Here is a 22,608-nt window from a genome sequence, read left to right on the forward strand (position 1 = left end):
CTGGGTAAACTTCCAGTTGACCTCCGTTCCCTTCTCACTCTCAGAAAACAGGAAAACTGCTTTGCACCGTGGGAATGCAATGATCTGCAAAATGATCTCAAATCAGCTGCAATTATCTCCTTTGACGGATTGAAGGACATCAAAAAGAATGTGGTTCCTTAGCATGAGGCCATTGTCTTTAAATAACTGCTCTTTTTTTATTGTGGGTTCTGTATTGTTGTAGCTATTATAAATTGTATTTTAATGTGTGTAATGCGTTTCTGTATGGCTGCTACCTTGTAAAAGAGATTTCTGATCTCAATGGGACTTCCTGGTAAAAAGGTAAAAAAAAAAAAAAAAAAATCCCAAAGTTGCATGGGTATGAGTGATAGCTCATTGGAATCGAGTTTCCTATCAATTTGTAATGTTATTGTAGCTCCTCCCCCTTTAATGATTGGCTGTTTTGAGGACGTGTCTGTTTACCCCAACATCGCATTGAGAATTGGGGAATGCACAAGTTTCAAGTTTGTTTATACAGTGCAGTTCTTATCACATCTCAAAGGGCTTTACAATGAGCCTAGCTGTCTATCTAACTAATCAACCATATAACATAATTATATAATTAATCAACCATGTAACATAATTGTATAATTAACACGCACTTTATATTAACATCCACCCAAGTATATTTGGTGACCCATCTTAGAATCTTTTATTCTGCTTTGTGAAACGTGACGCCAAATTTATCAGAAGAACTGAGTGAATTGTGAAAAGTCTGTTTAAGTTAATTTACATTTTAAATGAGTGACGATGAGGCAAACTGTTTCCTACTGTTGAGAAAAACTTCCACAAAAATAAAAAAGTAAATTATTGCAGCATGACAAATATTTTACCCAGACAAGTGACTTTTGTGCCTGGACAAGTGAATGCCTGGAACAGTTCATGTCCAGGGCTCAGTATGTATACAGGCTCATGTATACATGAGGAGAGCTGAGACTCGTCCTTCAAAGGCACTGCGTGCCTCAGAGAATTAATTCAAGCTACCAGCTAAGGAGGACAGACACAACTCAGAACTCAGCATGTCCACTGGTTCCTTTTATATTAAAAGAACACTGTAAAACAACAGCTCTCTTATTATTTACATTATGTGACAGAATTAGTAGAACACAAAACAGACAGAGAATCTCTGCTCTCAACACCTTCCTTGGTTTACAGCCGTGTCCAAACTGGTGCCGCGTCTATGTGCCGACAGGCCGCAGTGCCGACAGGTCGCAATGCCGATAGCCCACAAGCAGAACCAGCTGAGCGAGGCGGCGTGCAGCGTGTCGGTGGAGCTATACCTCTCCCAGCCCCCACGCCAAACTTAACCTCCCCCCACGCCTAAACCTAACCTCCCCCAGACCATAACCCAAAACCTAACCTCTCCCAGCCCCCACGCCAAACCTAACCTCCCCCCATGCCATGCCTAAACCTAACCTCCCCCAGACCCTAACCCAAAACCTAACCTCTCCCACCCCCACGCCTAAACCTAAGGTCGGCATTGCGGGTGGTCGGCATAGCGGGTGGTCGGCATACCGGGTGGACCCCGTCCAAACCAGGTCAACGAATCAAGTGTTGACACACTGTAAAGAACCTTTCACCGTTTCCTCAGTCTTTGTTTAACATCTCCTACATGTTTCCTCCCTCAAAACACCTCCTCTCTCGTCACGGAGCGCTGGCGTTCATCTTCTCCTGGCAGCTGTCCCAGAAGGTGAGCAGCCTGTTGTCTTTGTTGGAGCAGAAGTGGGTGAAGTCTCTGAGCAGGCGGTCGGCCAGCCGCTCGTCGCCCAGCACGCCCGTCCTCCAGGCCTTGGTCAGCATGGTGTTGTAGGCCCAGTAGTAGCCCACGGACTCCTCGCTGCCCAGCGCCCCCTGGCTGTTGGACGTGGTGGAGTTCCTGCGACGTCGCTGACCGCTCGAGTACTTCCTCTTGGAGTAGGGCAGCTGGAGGAACACGGTGCCTGCCGGAGGAAAGCGTGTGTACCGACGGGTTAGCGATCAACCAGGAGACGAACGGAAAACAGCCCGTTCAAAGATACCTGAGAGTGTGTGTGCTTACATGTGTTAACATACCTGCAACATGGATGTACTGAGAGTGTGTGCTTACATGTGATAACATACCTGCAACATGGATGTACTGAGTGTGTGTGCTTACATGTGTTAACATACCTGCAACATGGATGTACTGAGAGTGTGTGCTTACATGTGATGACATGCCTGTAACATGGATGTACTGAGTGTGTGTGCTTACATGTGTTAACATACCTGTAACATGGATGTACTGAGAGTGTGTGCTGACATGTGATAACATACCTGCAACATGGATGTACTGAGTGTGTGTGCTTACATGTGATAACATGCCTGTAACATGGATGTACTGAGAGTGTGTGCTGACATGTGATAACATACCTGCAACATGGATGTACTGAGTGTGTGTGCTTACATGTGATAACATGCCTGTAACATGGATGTACTGAGTGTGTGTGCTTACATGTGATGACATGCCTGTAACATGGATGTACTGAGAGTGTGTGCTTACATGTGATAACATGCCTGTAACATGGATGTACTGAGTGTGTGTGCTTACATGTGTTAACATACCTGTAACATGGATGTACTGAGAGTGTGTGCTGACATGTGATAACATACCTGCAACATGGATGTACTGAGTGTGTGTGCTTACATGTGATAACATGCCTGTAACATGGATGTACTGAGTGTGTGTGCTTACATGTGATGACATGCCTGTAACATGGATGTACTGAGAGTGTGTGCTTACATGTGATGACATGCCTGTAACATGGATGTACTGAGTGTGTGTGCTTACATGTGATGACATGCCTGTAACATGGATGTACTGAGTGTGTGTGTGCTTACATGTGATAACATACCTGCAACATGGATGTACTGAGTGTGCTTACATGTGATGACATGCCTGCAACATGGATGTACTGAGAGTGTGTGCTTACATGTGATAACATACCTGCAACATGGTTGTACTGAGAGTGTGTGTGCTTACATGTGATAACATACCTGTAACATGGTTGTACTGAGAGTGTGTGTGCTTACATGTGATAACATACCTGTAACATGGATGTACTGAGAGTGTGTGCTTACATGTGATAACATACCTGCAACATGGTTGTACTGAGAGTGTGTGTGCTTACATGTGATAACATACCTGCAACATGGATGTACTGAGAGTGTGTGTGCTTACATGTGATGACATACCTGCAACATGGATGTACTGAGAGTGTGTGCTTACATGTGATAACATACCTGCAACATGGTTGTACTGAGAGTGTGTGTGCTTACATGTGATAACATACCTGCAACATGGATGTACTGAGAGTGTGTGTGCTTACATGTGATGACATGCCTGTAACATGGATGTACTGAGAGTGTGTGTGCTTACATGTGATGACATGCCTGTAACATGGATGTACTGAGAGTGTGTGCTTACATGTGATGACATGCCTGCAACATGGATGTACTGAGAGTGTGTGTGCTTACATGTGATAACATACCTGCAACATGGTTGTACTGAGAGTGTGTGTGCTTACATGTGATGACATGCCTGTAACATGGATGTACTGAGAGTGTGTGCTTACATGTGATAACATACCTGCAACATGGTTGTACTGAGAGTGTGTGTGCTTACATGTGATAACATACCTGTAACATGGATGTACTGAGAGTGTGTGTGCTTACATGTGATAACATACCTGCAACATGGTTGTACTGAGAGTGTGTGTGCTTACATGTGATAACATACCTGCAACATGGATGTACTGAGAGTGTGTGTGCTTACATGTGATGACATGCCTGTAACATGGATGTACTGAGAGTGTGTGCTTACATGTGATAACATACCTGCAACATGGTTGTACTGAGAGTGTGTGTGCTTACATGTGATAACATACCTGTAACATGGATGTACTGAGAGTGTGTGCTTACATGTGATAACATACCTGCAACATGGTTGTACTGAGAGTGTGTGTGCTTACATGTGATAACATACCTGTAACATGGATGTACTGAGTGTGTGTGCTTACATGTGATAACATACCTGCAACATGGATGTACTGAGAGTGTGTGTGCTTACATGTGATAACATACCTGCAACATGGATGTACTGAGAGTGTCTGTGGTTACATGTGATGACATACCTGTAACATGGATGTACTGAGTGTGTGTGTGCTTACATGTGATAACATACCTGTAACATGGATGTACTGAGAGTGTGTGTGCTTACATGTGATGACATACCTGTAACATGGATGTACTGGGGCTTGCTCTCAGATGGGAAGTTGAAAGCAGAGGCAGAGAACTTGTCCTGAACAAAGCCAAATCTGACAGAAGAGAGAACACATTTCGATATAAAATGTTTGCTTTTTTTATCTGTTTTTCTTTTCCGATCCCCCTTGGCCAATTCCCCCTGCTGTCCCGGTCGTTGCTCCGCCCCCTCTGCCGATCTGGGGAGAGTTTTAGACTAGCACATGCTTCCGTCCTCGCCAGCCGCTTCTTTTCACCTGACGAAGAGCGAGGAGTTTCGCTGGCAGGACATAGCGCATGGGCGGATCACGCTATTCCCCCCAGTTCCCCTCCCCCCGAACAGGTGCCCCGACAACCAGAGGAGGCACTAGTGCAGCAGCGCCCAGCACAGATACCCTTAATCCAGCTTCCCACCCGCAGACACGGCCAATTGTGCCTGTATGGACGCCTGATCAAGCCGGAGGCAACACGGATAGGCAGGGACTCTACTACTGCACTACCGGACGCCCTATATAAAATGGGTTTTGAAAAGGTTTCATGGTCCCAAGGTCACAAGTTAGTCAAGCTAAAAGTCAGTAATCCTTCTGTTAACCCATTGATACCTGATGCAGCATTTGCGTGTATATCCCTCATTTGTGTGCGTATCCCTTTAAGACCGCGAACCATGGGTCTTAACACATTGAGTGCCAAGGACGTCTGTGGACGTCCTAAAAAAAGTAACGAGAAGTGCCAAGGACGTCTGTGGACGTCCTAAAATCATAATTCATATTATTCCATAATTCTGCTGTTTAAGGTCGTACCCAGCCAGTGAGCATGAATCCCTTCAAGGGATCACACGGCGCCACCTTAAACATCTACACGGGAGCTGCGCCACCCACCTCAGATCCTTTACTTTGTGCAGGAGAAAGCGGAGAAAGCCGTGATCAAAGCGAAACCGATGCATGCTGCAGCCAGAGCCATATAGATTGCTCTGTCTGTAGCTGACAGTTGGCTGCGATCCGCGCCCACAACTGAGCTCTTCTGCTTCTGTCTATCTGTCTGCATATAGTTTCTCCACACGATTCCCTGCCAGAAAGGCAGCACCCGAAGCCGAACGGCCAAACCTTTTCCTTCAGTCCCGTTTGCCATTTCCTTGTTGCGCTCAATGCGCTGGGATCCGCCCGGGGCAAATGGAGGCTGCGAAAACAGACTGTGTGCGTGTGGGGAGGAGCCCGCAGCTCAGGGGGGGGGGGAGGGGGGGAGAGGGGGGTGGGGCACACAGGCTGCACAGAACTACACCATGTCACTACATCAGAAAATAGTAGCTAGAGTCAGTGAATGTGCTTGAAATTAGAGTGCAAAAAGTATTCATAAAAGTGACTTTATCTTGAAAAGTAAAAAAAGACAGCAGAAAACCCTTGAAAGTGCTCTTCTTTCAGAGGCTGTCATTTCATAATGGAACTGTCTAGAAACAAAATTTCTTCTTTGAAAGAAGCAGGAGTGTCCAATGTTTCATTAGAGTCCAGCCCTGTTCATATAGCCCTAATAGAAAAAATTCTATAGCTGTTTTCAACTGAATGGAAGTGAATCTGGCACAGGCTCCAGACAATTTTACTGAAGCGCTGTGGCACTCAATGTGTTAAAGGGATACACACACAAATGCTGCATCAGGTATCAATGGGTTAAAGAACATCATGTCCTAAAACAACCGACCTGTACAGTATGGCCTCCTGAAAGAGCTGCATCCTGTCCCAGTATGTCTCTGGTTCAAAACCTGTATAAGGAATGGAAAATGACAGAAACAAATGGTAAATGGACTGCATTTATATAGCACTTTTATCCAAAGCGCTTTACAATGTGCCTACATTCACCCATTCACTCACCCTGAAGGTGACCAGCTGCAATGCAGGGTGCTGACACAGCCATCGGGAGCAATTTGGGGTTCAGTGTCTTGCCCAAGGACACTTCGACATGCGGACTGGAGGAGCCGGGGATCGAACCACCGACCTTCTGATTAGTGGACGACCCGCTCTACCTCCTGAGGCCACAGCCGCCCCAAAACACATCTGGACTAAATTACAGACCACATTGATTGAACAGTACATTGGATGAGGTAGGTTCCTTACCTTCAAACAGGTTCTCACTGGCGTTCTTCAGCAGACAGTGGATGTTCAGAGGAATGAACAGCTGGGCTCTCAGTGGATCTCCGTAGAGGAAAGACGTGAGGGCGAACGGGACTTCCAGGACGGGAACCAACAAGAACCCGCAGGAGGCGGCTTTCCGGTGCCAGCCTTGAACCTGAGCGCATCACAAAGTGAATATTAGCTCAACTGGAGTTCTGGAGATACTGTACCCCCATTTATACACCAGATCGGCAATACGTCATTTTGTAGGCGGCAAATATTATCGGAAATATTACTTTGAGCCATCTAAAATCATGTAACTCATGACCCGTCTCTGACCTAGTTCCGGTTGCTAATTTAGTCTTCCGACATTAAATGCTGTTGTAGTGGAGCCCAGCGTCGTTGTAGGCTACTTGGCTCGGGGCTGTAATGTAAATATGTGACATGAGTCACATGATTTTAAATGGGTCAAAGCAATATTTCCAGTGTATCTTGCCCATTCTATGGCCAGACGAGTTGTAACATATTGTCATGTCATGGTGTTTTGGGGTCATTAATAAACGAGATTGATTCTGTTATTTTTCTATAATTCTTTGGGTAGTGCTATTTTACATTGAAGTCAACGGGGAGAGGCTTGTGTTTTCCCCCTAAAAGGGGGCGGGGCCTAATTGCTGATCTGATGTATGGATTTTACAGGGTGACAGCAAGCCTACAGTGTGCGTCCTACATCTTTACATCTGATAGTGTGCAACAGCTTACAGTGCAATCTGCCTGTGTTACATCTTTACGTCTGATAGTGTGCAACAGCTTCCAGTGCAGTCTGCCTGTGTTAGTCAGCTAGCCTACAGTGTGCGTCCTACATCTTTACGTCTGATAGTGTCCAACAGCTTCCAGTGCAGTCTGCCTGTGTTACAGTGTGCGTCCTACATCTTTATGTCTGATAGTGTGCAACAGCCACAGTGCAGTCTGCCTGTGTTACAGTGTGCGTCCTACATCTTTATGTCTTGATAGTGTGCAACAGCCACAGTGCAGTCTGCCTGTGTTACAGTGTGCGTCCTACATCTTTATGTCTGATAGTGTGCAACAGCCACAGTGCAGTCTGACTGTGTTACAGTGTGCGTCCTACATCTTTACGTCTGATAGTGTGCAACAGCTTCCAGTGCAGTCTGCCTGTGTTACATCTTTACGTCTGATAGTGTGCAACAGCTTCCAGTGCAGTCTGCCTGTGTTAGTTTGCCAGCAGGATATCTCAAACACCTATGAATAGATTTCCACACACTTTGGTGGACAGATTGACCTTGAGCCAAGGAACCATTGATTAGATTCAGCTGGTGATCTGGATCTGGGACTTCTGCTATTAAAATTATTATACCGACACATTTTATGACAACAAGAAGAAAGAAAATGGCGGTAAAGTGTAGCGGTGATAAAGTTGGTAAGTTGTTCTGATTCTGGGAGGAGTCGTTATGGAAACAAACGTATGGTTACCATCTCAAAGAGCACGGCTGCGGTGACGGCCATCCAGTGCAGCTTGATCTCGAAGGCGGCGTTGAGGGAGAAGTTGCCGTGGTAGTAGCAGCTGCACCACTCGGTCCGGTCGCTGCGGTTGTTCACGTCCACGTCCAGAGTGACCGTCTTCTGCTCCGGCACCGTGGCAGCTGGAGGGAGGGGGGAGGGGGGGAGGGGGGGGGGAGATACGGACAGGAAGCGAGGGAACCAATAGGAGGAGAGATGGACAGAAACGTGGGCGGGCAGATGGAGGGAATTGAATGAGATGAAGAGGTGGGAGGTGATAGTTAGATGTGGTTGAACAAGTGAATGGATAGATCATATATGGAAGCCAAATGTTTGTGACAGAGGTTAGAAATTAATGTTAAATATATATATATACACACGCTGTTTTAAATGAGAGATGTTAACTTGTGACATGAATGCATCCTCTTTTGTCTTGAAATCCCCTATGCTGATTTCAAAACTTGGCCAATCATCAAATCATCAAATGTCAGATGAATGTTTATGACTTGAGTTTGTAGTGAATCAGTCCAGAGGTTTCTGTGTTAGCAGAGAGATGACTTCAAGTTTGCATTTTTCCTCCAGTTCAAGGAGAAGTTTCCTGGGTATATAATCATGCCAAATAGCCTGGTAAACCAGCCGGGCACATTTCATTTCCTTCTACCAGACCGTCTGGCCTCCAGCCCTGGGAGGGTGTTTGCAGAACTTGCAAAGTGCTCTAGCCAATCAGCAACCCGCCTCGTAGTTGACATCGTAACCGGCCAATCAGGAACGCCGCTGGCAAAACAGTAATGGCTGCCTGTCCGCCTCGAGCAGTAACGTCAACGTTCATCGAGTTTAAACAGCCATACAGTGCAGTTATTGCAGAAATAGACTCAATAACAACAATTAAGCGAGTACAGGAGTATCGCGGCAACAGCAGAGTTTCTCAGCGGAAAATATGTTTCCTGTGTGGATTTGGATTTGACTGGATCCAACGCTGATTGGCTGAAGGAGTTGTCTGTTAAGGCAACTTCCGCCCACTGCAAACACTGTGTGAAAGCTTGTGGCCAGACGGTCTGGTAGAGCTAAATGAAATGTGAGTTCACATGACCGACCGGCTGGTTTACCAGGCTACATGCCAAATCCTTTAACTATCAATCCAGTTGGTGACGAAGCGGTCCACTGAACATGCTTTCAGCTTCTGGTTAAGTTTATTCCAGGAAACCAGTCCAAGGTGTTAAAGAGAGGGATCTGGGAAAGGTTTCGTGTTTTAAAGATGGCAGCATTTTGAAATAAACCCAAGTCGAAAAGTGACCAATGTGTCGGCGGCAGCAGAGTGAAGTCAAGAAACCAGCAAAAGCAGGAAACATTGTCGCAACATTCACGGCAATGCTCCGTATTACAAAGCGAGGAGAGATGGAGCGATAGCTGAGGACAATGCGTACCACAGCACTACTGTACCACAGCCACTACCACAGCATGCACTAAAAACACTAGCACACCAACTACTAGTGCTCCAACTGGAACAGCTACACACACTAACCACACACCATGCACTGATTGGATCAAGGAGATGGGGGGGAAAATAAAAATCACGTCAATCAGTGATCTGATTGGTTGGTTGGTTGAGTCAATCACGACTCCCCTCCTAGATCGTCTGCATGCGGATCTCCAGTCATCCTTCAGGAGAATGGAGTCCAATATCTCAGTGTCACACAATGGAGAGATGATGACTGAGAGAAGATTAGCGTCAGCAAAGGGGAAATGAAATTGGATCTGTGGTGATGGTGTTGGTAGTGATGGTGTTGGTAGTGACGGTGTTGGTAGTGATGGTGTTGGTAGTGATGGTGTTGGTGGTGATGGTGTTGGTGGTAGTGATGGTGTTGGTAGGAATTATACTGTTTGAGGAAGGAGGAATTTGAGTGGTTGGACAGAATCAAAACGGATGAATTTGTCATAAATAAAGATAGGATGTTGAGTGGTATGGCTGTCTCAATTAAGATGACAAAATGACAATGAATCCAGTCAGGCAGCTTTGTGGGCACACTTGTTTTACGAGCGCTCGGTTCCCTCACAGTCATATTGGCCTACCATCGTTGATCCGGTTAAGACAAGCCTCTAACTCAGCTCATTTGAACAACGCATGCCTTACTTAAATGTTGTTTATCCCAATGAAACAGCAACTTCAATTGTGAATGTTTTCATGGCTTTCTTATGAAATCTTGAGGAAATGTACATGGATGATTCTTCTGATACAGATGCTGCTTACTGGTCAGATTGTGGATTTTTGGTTCTTGGCGTGTTTTCACCGCTGGGAGAGCCTGTTGTTAAGAAGTACAAACTCCGCCCAGCTGGCGCGTCGCTGCCCGGGCACCCAAAACAAATGCACCCGCTGCTCTGTGTGACACTTCGATATCGGACCCGGGCCGTTCCCGTGAAGGAGACTTGCAAAGGGGCCTGCGTCTGATTGGCAGACTACTCGTGCAGGTGTGGGCGGGGCTTCTGGCTGGGTGTACCTAGCAGTGCCGCGGCCTGGCTGCGTCCTCCGAAGCTGCGGCTGAAGGAGCTGTGCCTACTTGCGTAGGAGGCGGGCCGGCTGGGCAGCCAGGGCAGCAGGAAGGCGGGCAGGTCGCAGGGCCGCCGCTCCTCCAGCACGAAGGCCACCTCGAACCACTTCCTCTGGAACAGGGCGAAGTCCTCCAGCGCCGCCGTCGACCAGCCGCTGGCCGCAGGGGGAGGCTGGGGGGTCGGGCCTGGGGAGAGAGGAGGAGGAGAGGAGGACAGGGATGGTAGAATTCATTTCAGGTCAGTTATGTTCATAGCCCCTTATCAAAGGGCTTGACATAGCATCATCACAGTCATATTCTACATCATATAACTCCACACAACATAGGTTACATACATCATATTAGAGCCCGACCGATATATCGGTCCACCGATATTATCGGCCGATATTGGCCGATAACCGATATATCGGTATCGGCCGATATGTTGGCCGATATGCCGATATTTTTTTATTTTGTATTTTTTAAGACATAGACAACATGTTGTGTATATTTCATTGTTTTTCTTAATTCAAGTTATATTTTATATTTGTTCTATTTGTGTTTTTGTATTTCTAGTTATTTATAATTATTAAATCTCCAGTTAAGTTTACCGTTTCATTGCGTTGATGTCATTTTGGACAATAAAGTTTATTGATGAGCTGTAAAATATCCTGCCTACATTACATATCTCAAGTCATGTCAAGTTATCTTTGTCAAGTGTTTGATATTTGAGGGATCATTGCAAAAACATTGTGTAATATAATGTGTATAATTAATATAAGAATATCGGCCAATATATCGATATCGGAATTTTTTTACTCCCTAATATCGGTATCGGCCTCAAAAATCCAGTATCGGTCGGGCCCTACATCATATACATACTACACATTTCACCAGACTATATACATTGCGATTACAAACACAGCGGGCCCTATCTTACACCCGGTGCAAGGCGTTGTCATTGCTAGTCGTTGATGTCATTGAGTCCGTTGATGTACCGACCCAGTGCTAATTAGAAGAAGAAAAAAAGGAGTGAGTGGTAGAAAGTAGCAATGACAACACCTTGCACCGGGCATGAGATAGGGCCCAGCATGTCTTTAGACTGTGTGAGGAAAAGGGAGCACCCGGAGGAGGAAACCCACGCAAACATGGGGAGAACATGCAAACTCCACACAGAAAGGACCAGGGTGGAGATTCCGAACCCACGACCTTCTCGCTGTGAGACCCAACTGGGTTGTCTATGGGACACCCTTAACCTGAACTGTTTCCTAATGCATCATTTTAAATTACATTACATGAATATGTTTATATTATCATGATTACTATGATATTACATACAGTGTCCAATCATCTAATGCTGTTTCAGAGGCTTTTTTCCGCCCTGATTAGAAGAACATTCTGGGGGGAAAACATTGAACACATTACATTTTTTAGCATGAAACTGAGCATATGAATAACTCGACAGTATGTATACGGAAACAATAACCAATGAGCCATTTGACCTTCGGGCGCATTTTTCCTTCAACAGCGCTCACCATCTTTCTCTCCTACGATCCTGTAGAAGTAGAAACCATAGACGAAGGTGCGCATGGCATCTCCAGAAGCGTGGGCCACCAAGCCTTCATCCAGCATCTTCTACAGAGACACAACAGACACAAGGAGCCTACTGCTGAAAAGACACATGCATGCATTCCATACACAACACACATCATCACATAGCACTGTAGCAAAGTGGGTATATAGACAACACACATCATCACATAGCACTGTAGCTAGGTGTGTATATAGACAACACATCATCACATAGCATTGTATCAAGGTGTGTAGACACACTAATCTACTCAGCATTTCCTGAAAAGACGCATTTGCCTCCTTATATATAGGGCCCAAAAATGAAACAATAGCAGGTTTACCACAGGAACTTGCAAACTTTGCACAAATGCACAGTTACTGAACACACTGAAATAAAAAAATAAGGTGCATAAGTATTCTTATTGTGTCACTGAACACCAGTGTTGGGACTAACGCGTTATTAAGTAACGCGTTACAGTAACTAAGTTACTTTTTGCGGTAACGAGTACTGTAACGAATTACTTCATCAGTAACGTAACGTACTTACAATTATTGCGGTTTAAACAGGCTCGTTACTCGTTACTATTTCCAGGTAAAACGATTCTGTGCGGGACCTACAGCAGCGAGGGTAGAGAGGAAAATGCCTGGAGTCTGACGGCGGTCTGATAAGGAAGTAATCGTGCGGCACTTCTATACTTTCTAATGTTACTGGACCAAATTCTGATAGTGAAACGGGTCATTTTGCGTGAGCTGTGTTGTGTACGGTTGCGGGGTTCACTTCACACCGCTCGGGCAGCTCGGTGAGTCAGCAGCATGGAGCCCTCTCCTCCTCGCTTCTCTCCCAGGCTGTCTGTCACCAGTGCCCTGCTGCACCAGGCAAGCACTCTTCTCTCACTCACAGATTCCCCTCATGTTGGAGGGTGTTCACGGTGTGTTTCGTGTTGTTTGGTCATGAAATAGGGAAAAAAAATGCCTGCAAGTATGCTGCCTTTTGGAGATGAACTGCTATTAAAGGCAGCCGTGACGAGCGGCTGCTTTGGGGCTCTGCTCTCTCCCTATCTGCAGGGAGCTGGGCTCTGCTGCTGAGTGTCACTCCGCTGTTACAAAGGGTAACCACAGTGTTTATGTTGTTCAGCCAGGATATTATAGACTACTACTGATACAGTTGTTAATTATACACTGCCAAAAGTGTACTGGCTACTTTTTGAAGGCAACAATAAATATGCCTCAATGCCTAAATGTTGTGTTTTCTTGTTCCACTACTTTTTGTCGTAGTGATAATGGGTACAATGATCAAATTTGACAGTTGTCTTGTCCCACACTGTGCTACAGCAACCCGAAAATAATGTGTGTGCATTAATAAGAAAATTGAGAGTTTAAAAAAAAAGTAACTCAAAAGTTACTTGCCTAGTAACTAGTTACCTGGAAAGTAACAAGTAACTTAAAGTAACTAAGTTATTTTTCAGAGCAGTAACTAGTAACTGTAACTAAGTTACTAATTTAAAGTAACTTGCTCAACACTGCTGAACACACGGTTCGACGGCTGTGCAAAGAAATCGATACAGCGATGCATCGCGATATTTTCCTGAAATATCAATACAATATTGTGGGAAGAAATATTGCGACATATTGTCGTACCGACTTTATTGCACATCCCCAACAAATATTGGGCATAACATGTTTTCTTCTTCCATCTATATTGTATTTTTTCCCCTTCAAGATCCTGGGGCCTGTACTACGAATCGAGATAAACAGATCCAGGATCTGTTCCCTTGACTTAACCAGACAATCGCAATCGCATTTAACGGTCACACGACGGTGGTTATCATCTCGATCCTGTCAATCCTATCCAGCTGAGCTCGTGCACATGAGAATGCTCGTGCACATGAGCACATGAGAACGCTCGTGCACATGAGAACGCTCGTGCACATGAGCACATGAGAACGCTCGTGCACATGAGAACGCTCGTGCACATGCGCTCGTGCACATGAAAACGCTCGTGCACATGAAAACGCTCGTGCACATGCGCTCGTGCACATGAAAACGCTCGTGCACATGCGCTCGTGCACATGAAAACGCTCGTGCACATGAAAACGCTCGTGCACATGAAAACGCTCGCGCACATGCGCTTATGCAAACGAAAGAGGTGTGGTTTAATGTCAGCGCAATTCATATGCAACAGTATCATTAACCAATAAAGAATATGGTCAATTAAGTAGCTTACCTGCTACAATATAGTTCCAATACAATTATCATGTTATCATGGAAAACAACGTGATTCCACGTTGCCCTGCGAACAGCATCTCACTGTCAGTTAATTTAAGAGGAACCGTTAATACTGGGTTTCAGGTTTTTATTGGGGGGGCGGGAGAGAAAAATAACTTTACCACTATTTCTTCAGAAGTTGTAGCTATCATAGATTGTGTTGCATAGTTGATTGCTCTATTGCTGACAAAAACGTGTTATTGTAAGTCGCTTTGGATAAAAGCGTCTGCCAAATGACATAATCTTCATTTGAATACAATTTATTTTCCATATGGAACCTGTGGGAATGGTGACTGCCTGTTTCCAGAGAGCTGATTGGTCAGAAGGTGTCTTTCATGCGTTTTGATCTTATCATCTGAACTTAAGCTGACCAGGGAACAGGTTAGCCGTGCATGAATTGTCATGGTGATCTACCCGGGTAAGAAGTGCACGGCAAAGCTAAGCCACTAATCTTGCGTGGTGATACAGGCCGCAGGTGAAGTGTTACCTGCATGACATCCACAGCCATGCCCTGTGTGGCCACGCCCTCCACATTGTTGACCAGCCAATGGACAATCTCAGCGCTGATGAAGCAGTTGAGTGGCAGGCCCTTCTGCTCCGGGAGGAGCTGTACACCCGTCCTACAATATCACATAACACAGTCAGACACAATATATACACTGCAGTTCTCCAACTACCAACAACAAGGGACAACACAGTGGATACACTTTTTTTTTTTTTTTTTTTACTTCTATTTAGATAAAGTAACCAGTAAAATCTAACTAAACTGAGTTTTAATTTCAGGTGTCAAGTCGAATGACGTTAGCTCCAAATGACAACTGCATATCATATCATATCACACATGCACGCACACGCACACGCGCGCGCGCGCACACACACACACACACACACACACACACACACACACACACACAGATCTATCTCACGTGGGATGTTTGATGGCCTCTAGGATCTCCAGCAGTGTTGAGGATGAGGACAGAGAGAGAGCTCCTGCTCCAGACTGGCCACTGAGGAGTCACACACACACACACACACACACACACACACACACACACACACACACACACACACACACACACACGCACACACATGCGCACACACACACACACACACACACACACACACACACACACACACACACACACACACAGATCAACACCCAACCACAGCTTACTGTTCACTTCACTCACATTAACGCTTCAAGATAATTAATATGAATAAATAAATAAATAAATAAGGGAAGAGCATACAAGGTGAATACCAACAACCTACTCTTTGCAGTTGCTTTCCCTACAAGTCAAACAAAAGTCGTCGCACAATTCATTAGAGCTACAATGATTAGTCGATTAGTTGTCAACTAGTAAATTAATCGCCAACGATTTTGATAATCCTTTAATTGGTTTGAGTAATTTAAAAAAAGTAAAAATTCTATCCTTCTTAAATGTAAATATGTTCTGGTTTCTCTACGCCTCTATGACAGTTTTCTTTCTTTTCGGTTGTGGACAAAACGAGACATTTGAGAACATCATCTTGGGCTTTGGGAAACACTGTTCGACATTTTTGGGCACTTTCTGACATTTTATAGACCAAACAACTAATCAATTAATCGAGAAAATAATCGACAGATTAATCAACAATGAAAAGAATCGTTAGCTGCAGCCATGATGTACAGTATAATAGCAGGTATAGATAATACAGTAATACAGCTACCTGGTGTCTGTGCTGCCACTGCTTGCTGTGTCTCCTGCGGTCTGGGCTGCAGTGGCCCCAGGTTGGGCTCCTTTCTCTGGGGCCTCGAGTGCTTCAGCAGGCAGCTACACAGGTCAATTATACTTCATGAGATGAGATGGCTGCTTTCCTTCAATATGCCAGTCCTCCTGATCATGCATGGCCAGAGTGGGCCTCTAGGGCTAACTCGAGTGCAAGATACAGTTCAGCTGTGATACAAATTAGTAGCACTGGGATCACATTTGGATCATTACTCTGATGCAAACTGGTTCATTTCAAATCAAAACTAAAACTGAGAAACTAGGTGTGGGGAAAACAGTCATAAACTAACTGAAAAAACCCTTCTCTAGTTGTAAAAAAAAACTAAAAACCGAAATATGCATCAAATGTTTTTGCTTTTTGTTTTGAGAATTTTTTTAGATTTTTTTGAGATTTGAAGATAAATAATGAAATTTAGGTGTTTTGCAAACACCTTCTATTATTAGAACTTTATATAAAAAGATATCACCCGCACCAAAAAATACTAAAACTAGAACTGACTAGAACTAAAAAATAAACTAAATTAAAAAAGAAAAGAGAAACTCAACTAAAACTACCAAATACTGAATACTAAAATGAAACTAAAATTGAAATAAAAAGCAAAAACGCACTATATTGTTTTGACGAAAACCTTTCATGTGCATCAGAGTTGCAGTGAAGACACGTGTATGTTGTAGCACTACAACTGATGAACCAGTTTCACCTGGAAACTATGAAACGTGATCCCGGCGTTGGAGTTGACAGTCACTCGCTACCTACCGTCAGACACAGAACACTGTGTGCACAAACCCAGCGTGCAGAGGGTGAGTTCGGGTTCGAGGGGTTAGCGCGCACGTGACAGCCCACCATACATGCACATGCACACACACACACACACCTCTAGTCTAAGGGATGCAGCAATGCCCCGGGCCCTTGTTACTGACCTGAGAGTGATAGATGTAGGAGGAGCGAGGGCTACGTATAAAATCCAAAATGAAGGCGGCGTCCTGTCAGCAAACAGGAAGAGTTGATGCCAGGATGAAACACCCAAAGCCCAGCGACAGAGAGAGAGAGAGAGAGAGAGAGAGAGAGCAGACACACGGGGGAAACACAGCAGGTGGAAGCAAAGCCCCAAATACCAGCAGACACCAATCATGTTGCAGATCAAATGACATCAGAGGAAAAGTAACGCACACTAAACGCTGCGCTGAGGTGCTGATCAGCGGAAGCAGACTTGAGTCAAAAGAAGCGTCGCACAGTCTGCCACCATTATGCATTTCTTTTAATGTGACGTTTTGGCCTTCTTCTTCTCGCTCCAAACCTGCGCCCGCCTCTCTCTCACGAGAGTCCCGTGGCTGAACGCAGTCGGGGAGGCGGAGCAAGTCGGACAACTTTTCTAACCATCATGCAACGGGCCAAGCAAGGCGCTGGTCGAATCTGCGCAGAACCTGCTCATCTCAAACAAGCCTATTATCTAACCAGTAACACCATCAGATGTGTGACTATGATCTGGCCTAGCCTATAGGTTGTTTGCAACCACATGATTCCGATGACATCACTGGGGGGCAGCTCTCCCAGAGCTACTATGGAGAATGGAGGAAAGCGAGTATGCAAGAGGGTTGGATGCCGCTCCGCGCTGCAGGTATCAGCAGAAGATTGCGAAACATATAGGATATGATCCATTAGGGATGCACGATATATCGGCGATCATATCAGTATCGGCAGATGTTAGTTAGTTATCGGTATCAGCCAACATTTTCACATTGAGAGGAAACAATGCAGTAAATCTATGATTTATGTGCTTTTTCAAATGTTTTGGAAATAAAGAAATGCATTACTTTTTCAAATTCAGTGTTTACATGTGTTTTTCACTATGTACCAAATTTTATTATTGTAAAAATTTGTTTTTTATACGAGGGATCAGCCGAGCAGCATTTTGGTAAACAAACCGCGTCACTGGGTGGCAACGGCAATGGAACCCTATGGAGCCCAAGTGGCGCGAGGCGTGAGTGTCTGCTCTAGCCGGCTTGACTCTGTTTACATTTTTAAAACTGCAACAGTTCACACAATTTTAACATGACATGCATATATTATACATCAAACTCTTGAGCTAATTCTGCTCTCACTCAGAATGTCAAAATATAAGCAATGTCAGGTATATTTTTTGAGATATTAACGTTTGTTTGGCACAACTCATACTATTAACTGCCGCGGGGTTCCGCATTTCTGGGTGTCAAGTGACGTCACGCTGATTCGTCCTATAGAGATCATATCGACATCGGTAAATATCGGTTATCGACCATAACAGCCTAACGACCATAACAGCAATGTTAATGTCATCCGTGCATCGCTATGATCCATATACAATGAAGAGAAGCGACAAACTGCAACTTTCTTGACATGCAAAGTTTACATTTTAAATTGACAAAATTAGCGTTGGCACCCCGTGGCACAATTCAAACGGGATCAAAAAAGTAACCTTATTCTCCGTCCACCGCCAGTCATATTTTTCGCAGCGCTGCTACAGGGAGAAAGCAGGAAGTGACGTTTCACTTTGGCTCTCTATATCCCCAGTACCTGTTGTGGTACTACAGTACTGTTGATCTTGAAGAAGGCTGGAGGGCTGGAACTTCACATGAAAAGAAATGCATATGGAGCCAGAGTGTGCAACGCTTCCTTTGGCCAATAGAATGACATCAACGTAGATACATTCATGTGTCTGCAAAACCTTAACCCCAAAAGCAAGAGCAAAACCAAACAACATATACTATCTGCAGTCAATCACCACTGAACGCAACACCACTTTTCCCCAAAAACTGTAGGTCATTGACACACACGCACACACACACACACACACACACACACACACACACACACACACACACACACAGAAAACACACTCACCTTGCGGGGACTGTCCACATAAGTGGGCGCTGTGGTGACATTGGAAGCGTCGGTGGTAGCTACTAAGGTCTTCCCCTGCTGCTGCTGCTGCTGCTGCTGCTGCTCCTCCAGAGTCCTGGATGGGAAGCAGATCGTTACAGCACCAAAGTATTCCTAGTCAGACTGGGATTCATGGAACAACATGCTGGATTATTTGCAACTCACTTCTGGTTCTGCTCCAGCTCCAGGAGGGCTGATAAAGCGGAGGTGCCCTTCTTGCCTGCCGGGGGCGCTACAGGCTCTGGAGGATACTGGGGCAGAGGACTAGTCACCTGCAGTCCCTTCATCGGCGTGCCTTTCTGACGTGGGGGGAAAAACAGGGAGAGAGAGACAGAGAGTCAAAAAACAGCACTAAACAGCCTCCATCATTCACAATCATATTGGCACTTGTGTGTCGGAAGCAACGGGGAATATGGGAAAAATGTCCCACAGCGCTCCGATGCGGCCTTGAGCGTGAGGTAACGTTACTGGGAGTTCAAAATAACTGAAGAAGAAGAGACGTGAGGTGAGCTGGCCTGAGAGCGGAGGAGGCCTGCAGCCACACACCCCTCAAGAACTGTGCAGATAAGTCTAGCAAACTGTCAGAACTTAACTGAAAGCTAACATTAGCAATGAGGCTAACATAGCTTTATCAAAAGGCTCGTTTTGAAGCCAGTACCTCTACCTGCTTGGCTTGAAAATAGACGAGTAGCCGAGTGCAGTCAGGCGAGGAATCAACAAGCCGAACCCTCCGGAGTGCAAACTTGCTGCCCTCAGAAAACGCACACCGTTTGCCAGTGATGTGCACACTGACTGTCTGCTCAGGTGACATTTTCCAAATGGAAAAAATTAAATAAAAAAATCCTCTTCATCCCGTGGGAGGATTTCTGTTCATCCCAAATACATCTTTAAAAAACGTAATTCTTTGTCAATACTTTGTAAACAAAATCCAATATTTTTAAGGCCTTGTTTTTAGAATATTAAATTCAATGCCTTTTTAATACTTGTAAGACCCCGGGGGTGCCCTGTGACTTGACTTGCGGCTCTACATTTAGACTCGAGACTTGGCACTGGAGCAGAGTTGACTCGGGCGGCCACGCGTCTCGCTGTGTACAGACTCACTCTGATGATCCTGTCGGAGCGGTGGCGTCGGCGGATGCGGTTGAGGCCCTCGAGGAAGCGGATGAAGCCGTCCAGCAGCAGCCAGTCGGGGGAGCCGCCCCCGGCGCCCGCTCCCTCCCCGTACACGTCCCAGTGGCCCTCGCCGTCCGCCACGCGCCGCGCCCCTCCGGCCGGCAGCAGCAGGAAGCGGGTCCTCCAGAACTTCAGAGAGTCGATCAAACTTGGGAAGCAGGAAATGAAAAGGCTCATTTTAAAAGACTAGCCCTGTTCAAAACCGGTCCCTATTAGAGAAATAGTGGACTATATAGTGTGTTGGCCATTTTGTACTAGTGTCCGAATTCTCAACTGTTCATTTAATTCACTATGTATGTATTCACCTTATTCTTTGCCCATACAAGGACGCTTCTGCATGACGTCATTTTGTAATTGTCTTTCCGGTTTTAGACAGGGAAGTAGATTACGCCTACCGTAGTCATTTTTAGACTTGCCAAAAAGCTGTTTTCAAGCAAAAAAAACCCAAACTGTTTTAATGTTTTAATATTTTTCGGGTGAGAACGTAACATATATGTGACCAGTTTATCAGAATAACGCCTATTTGGAAATATTTAACAAGCAGCGAGGACCGGGAGCGCTGACTGTGCTGACACCGGTCGGACTAGCTATCTGTCAAACCCTACTGTAGTTAGGCTACTGGCAGTGAGAAAACACTGTCGACGACGTGCTTTTGTAACTAACGTTACATGTCGACCGGGTACAGCCATCGGCTCCTCACAGCAGTAACGCTATGAACATGTAACTGAAGTTGGCCGCAGTGTAGCTTAATTCTGAATGTTGCCAAACTTCATTCATTATTATAGTGACGTTTTGTTTTGAAATTGGCCGCCAACTAGCGCTGAACCGGAAGAACAAATACAATTGCGTGTAACGCGGAAGAGAGAAAAAGTGGGCGTGGTGAATAAGGTGAATATAGTCCACTGTAAAAAAAAAACACAATGCAGAGCAATTTCTAGTGAACAGAGAATGTAGCCTACAATTCCTCCCATCTACCACAATGCAATGCTGTCATGTTTACCGAAGGAAAAGAGTGAGGTAGTGTCCAAAACTCCTTTGATCGTTCCCCATATAGTTCACTATTTGATCAACACTACATGGGGAATAGTGAGTGAGCGAATGAGTGAACCTTTCTGAACACAGCGTCGGCTTATGTCAAAGATACTCAATACACCAACAAGATGACCCATTACGTAAGGGATAATGTATACTGAGCCGGTGATTACTGTGGAAATAATGACCGACAGGTGAATGATTGAGCCCGACGCGCAGCGGAGGGCTTAATATTCACCTGAAGGTCATTATTTCCAGTAATCACCGGCTCAGTATACATTATCCCGCTTAGAACACGGCCTACAACTAAATCATTCAATAATCTGACAAAAATAATTATTCAAATAGATTTTTTAATAGCGTTTTCAACACAAAGCGGTTTCATTCGTAATTGGCACACAAGACACCACAGCTGCAACTGGTTGGCCTAATTAGTAGCGTCTGCGGACAAAATGCTCTTATCAACTGATTAATCCAGGTGTGGCAGAGCAGCGGTCGGTTGTCGAGAAATAATGACCGGTGAATATTGTTGATTGACCAATCAGAATCGAGTATTCGAGAGAGCCGTGTTCTAAGAAATGTTATACACTTCCTGTCTCCTAAGTGGGCGGGGTCACCTCTCCTCCCCGTCCCCCCACCTCGTGTGGAAGTGTTGTGAACATCGTGTGGATGGATGGAAAATATAGATAAGTTGATCATGTTATTACAGCCTATTGCTGGACAAAGCTTGGGCATTAACACATTACTGATGGACTTTTAATAGCCGCTTTCATACCAGCCTTGAAAGCAGTAAATGTTGTGGAATATGTGATCCGTGCCTCCGATGTGAAAGTGATGAAACCGGGGTGGTGAATAATTGTGTTACGCCTTTCCTTCCGCCAGTGGAGGTAGTCATAGCGCCGTATCACCCTCCACTCCACCTCCACCTGAAAGGTAGGAGCCACGACACGGAACAGCCTACTATCAGAAGTAAGATAACCAAAGCATATCTGCAGTCTGTCTCACCTGTTGGGCATTAAATAGACTCCTCGGTTATAAGAATAATCTCTCTCGCAATAGGTGCGCACAGAGAAATCCATCTGCAGCTGCTTTATGGACAGCTGCAAAATTATCTTCAACTCTCCAGAATATATTCATGCATCCACACACAGTGGCCTACATCCTCTCATAATAATGCAGGTAGCCTACCTTGTCTTGAAGAAGACTTTAAATGATTACAGTTTCTGCATTGTCGGCATATTTGGGTGAGCTGTCGACTGTCATCTTTTCTCTTAGAGCAGCTGTTGAGAGCTGCTGTGCGTAGGCTACATGGTGATGTTTTGGTTGGTTTGGTTGGTGACCAGCATCATTTTAATTTGTCAAGACTTTGATTAATTATAATAATGAAACTCAGCGCCCATCATTCACCCTCCTTTCAATCCGGGAGGGGTGGATGGCTGGAT

At 45.2% G+C, this 22,608-nt stretch overlaps 1 protein-coding gene across 1 annotated transcript in view; it reads right to left on the reverse strand.

The window, feature by feature from the left end:
- Positions 1-1,533: 1,533 nt before the first annotated feature.
- LOC310791961 (GATOR1 complex protein DEPDC5-like) overlaps positions 1,534-22,608 on the reverse strand; it is a 44,718-nt gene continuing 23,643 nt past the window's right edge. The window contains exons 30-43 of the mRNA XM_083653649.1: positions 20,063-20,282; positions 19,127-19,260; positions 18,923-19,037; positions 16,963-17,025; positions 15,983-16,086; positions 15,199-15,279; positions 14,760-14,892; positions 11,971-12,070; positions 10,406-10,642; positions 7,884-8,053; positions 6,399-6,570; positions 5,986-6,046; positions 4,288-4,370; positions 1,534-1,979 (exon numbers count right to left, since the gene is read on the reverse strand). Of these exons, the coding sequence (XP_083509775.1) occupies positions 1,684-1,979; positions 4,288-4,370; positions 5,986-6,046; positions 6,399-6,570; positions 7,884-8,053; positions 10,406-10,642; positions 11,971-12,070; positions 14,760-14,892; positions 15,199-15,279; positions 15,983-16,086; positions 16,963-17,025; positions 18,923-19,037; positions 19,127-19,260; positions 20,063-20,282 (1,969 nt within the window). The 3' untranslated portion in view covers positions 1,534-1,683. The remainder of the gene's footprint in view (positions 1,980-4,287; positions 4,371-5,985; positions 6,047-6,398; positions 6,571-7,883; positions 8,054-10,405; positions 10,643-11,970; positions 12,071-14,759; positions 14,893-15,198; positions 15,280-15,982; positions 16,087-16,962; positions 17,026-18,922; positions 19,038-19,126; positions 19,261-20,062; positions 20,283-22,608) is intronic.

The sequence above is a fragment of the Poromitra crassiceps genome (genome assembly GCF_964638095.1).
Source record: "Poromitra crassiceps genome assembly, chromosome: 17".
Taxonomy (NCBI): Eukaryota; Metazoa; Chordata; class Actinopteri; order Beryciformes; family Melamphaidae; genus Poromitra; species Poromitra crassiceps.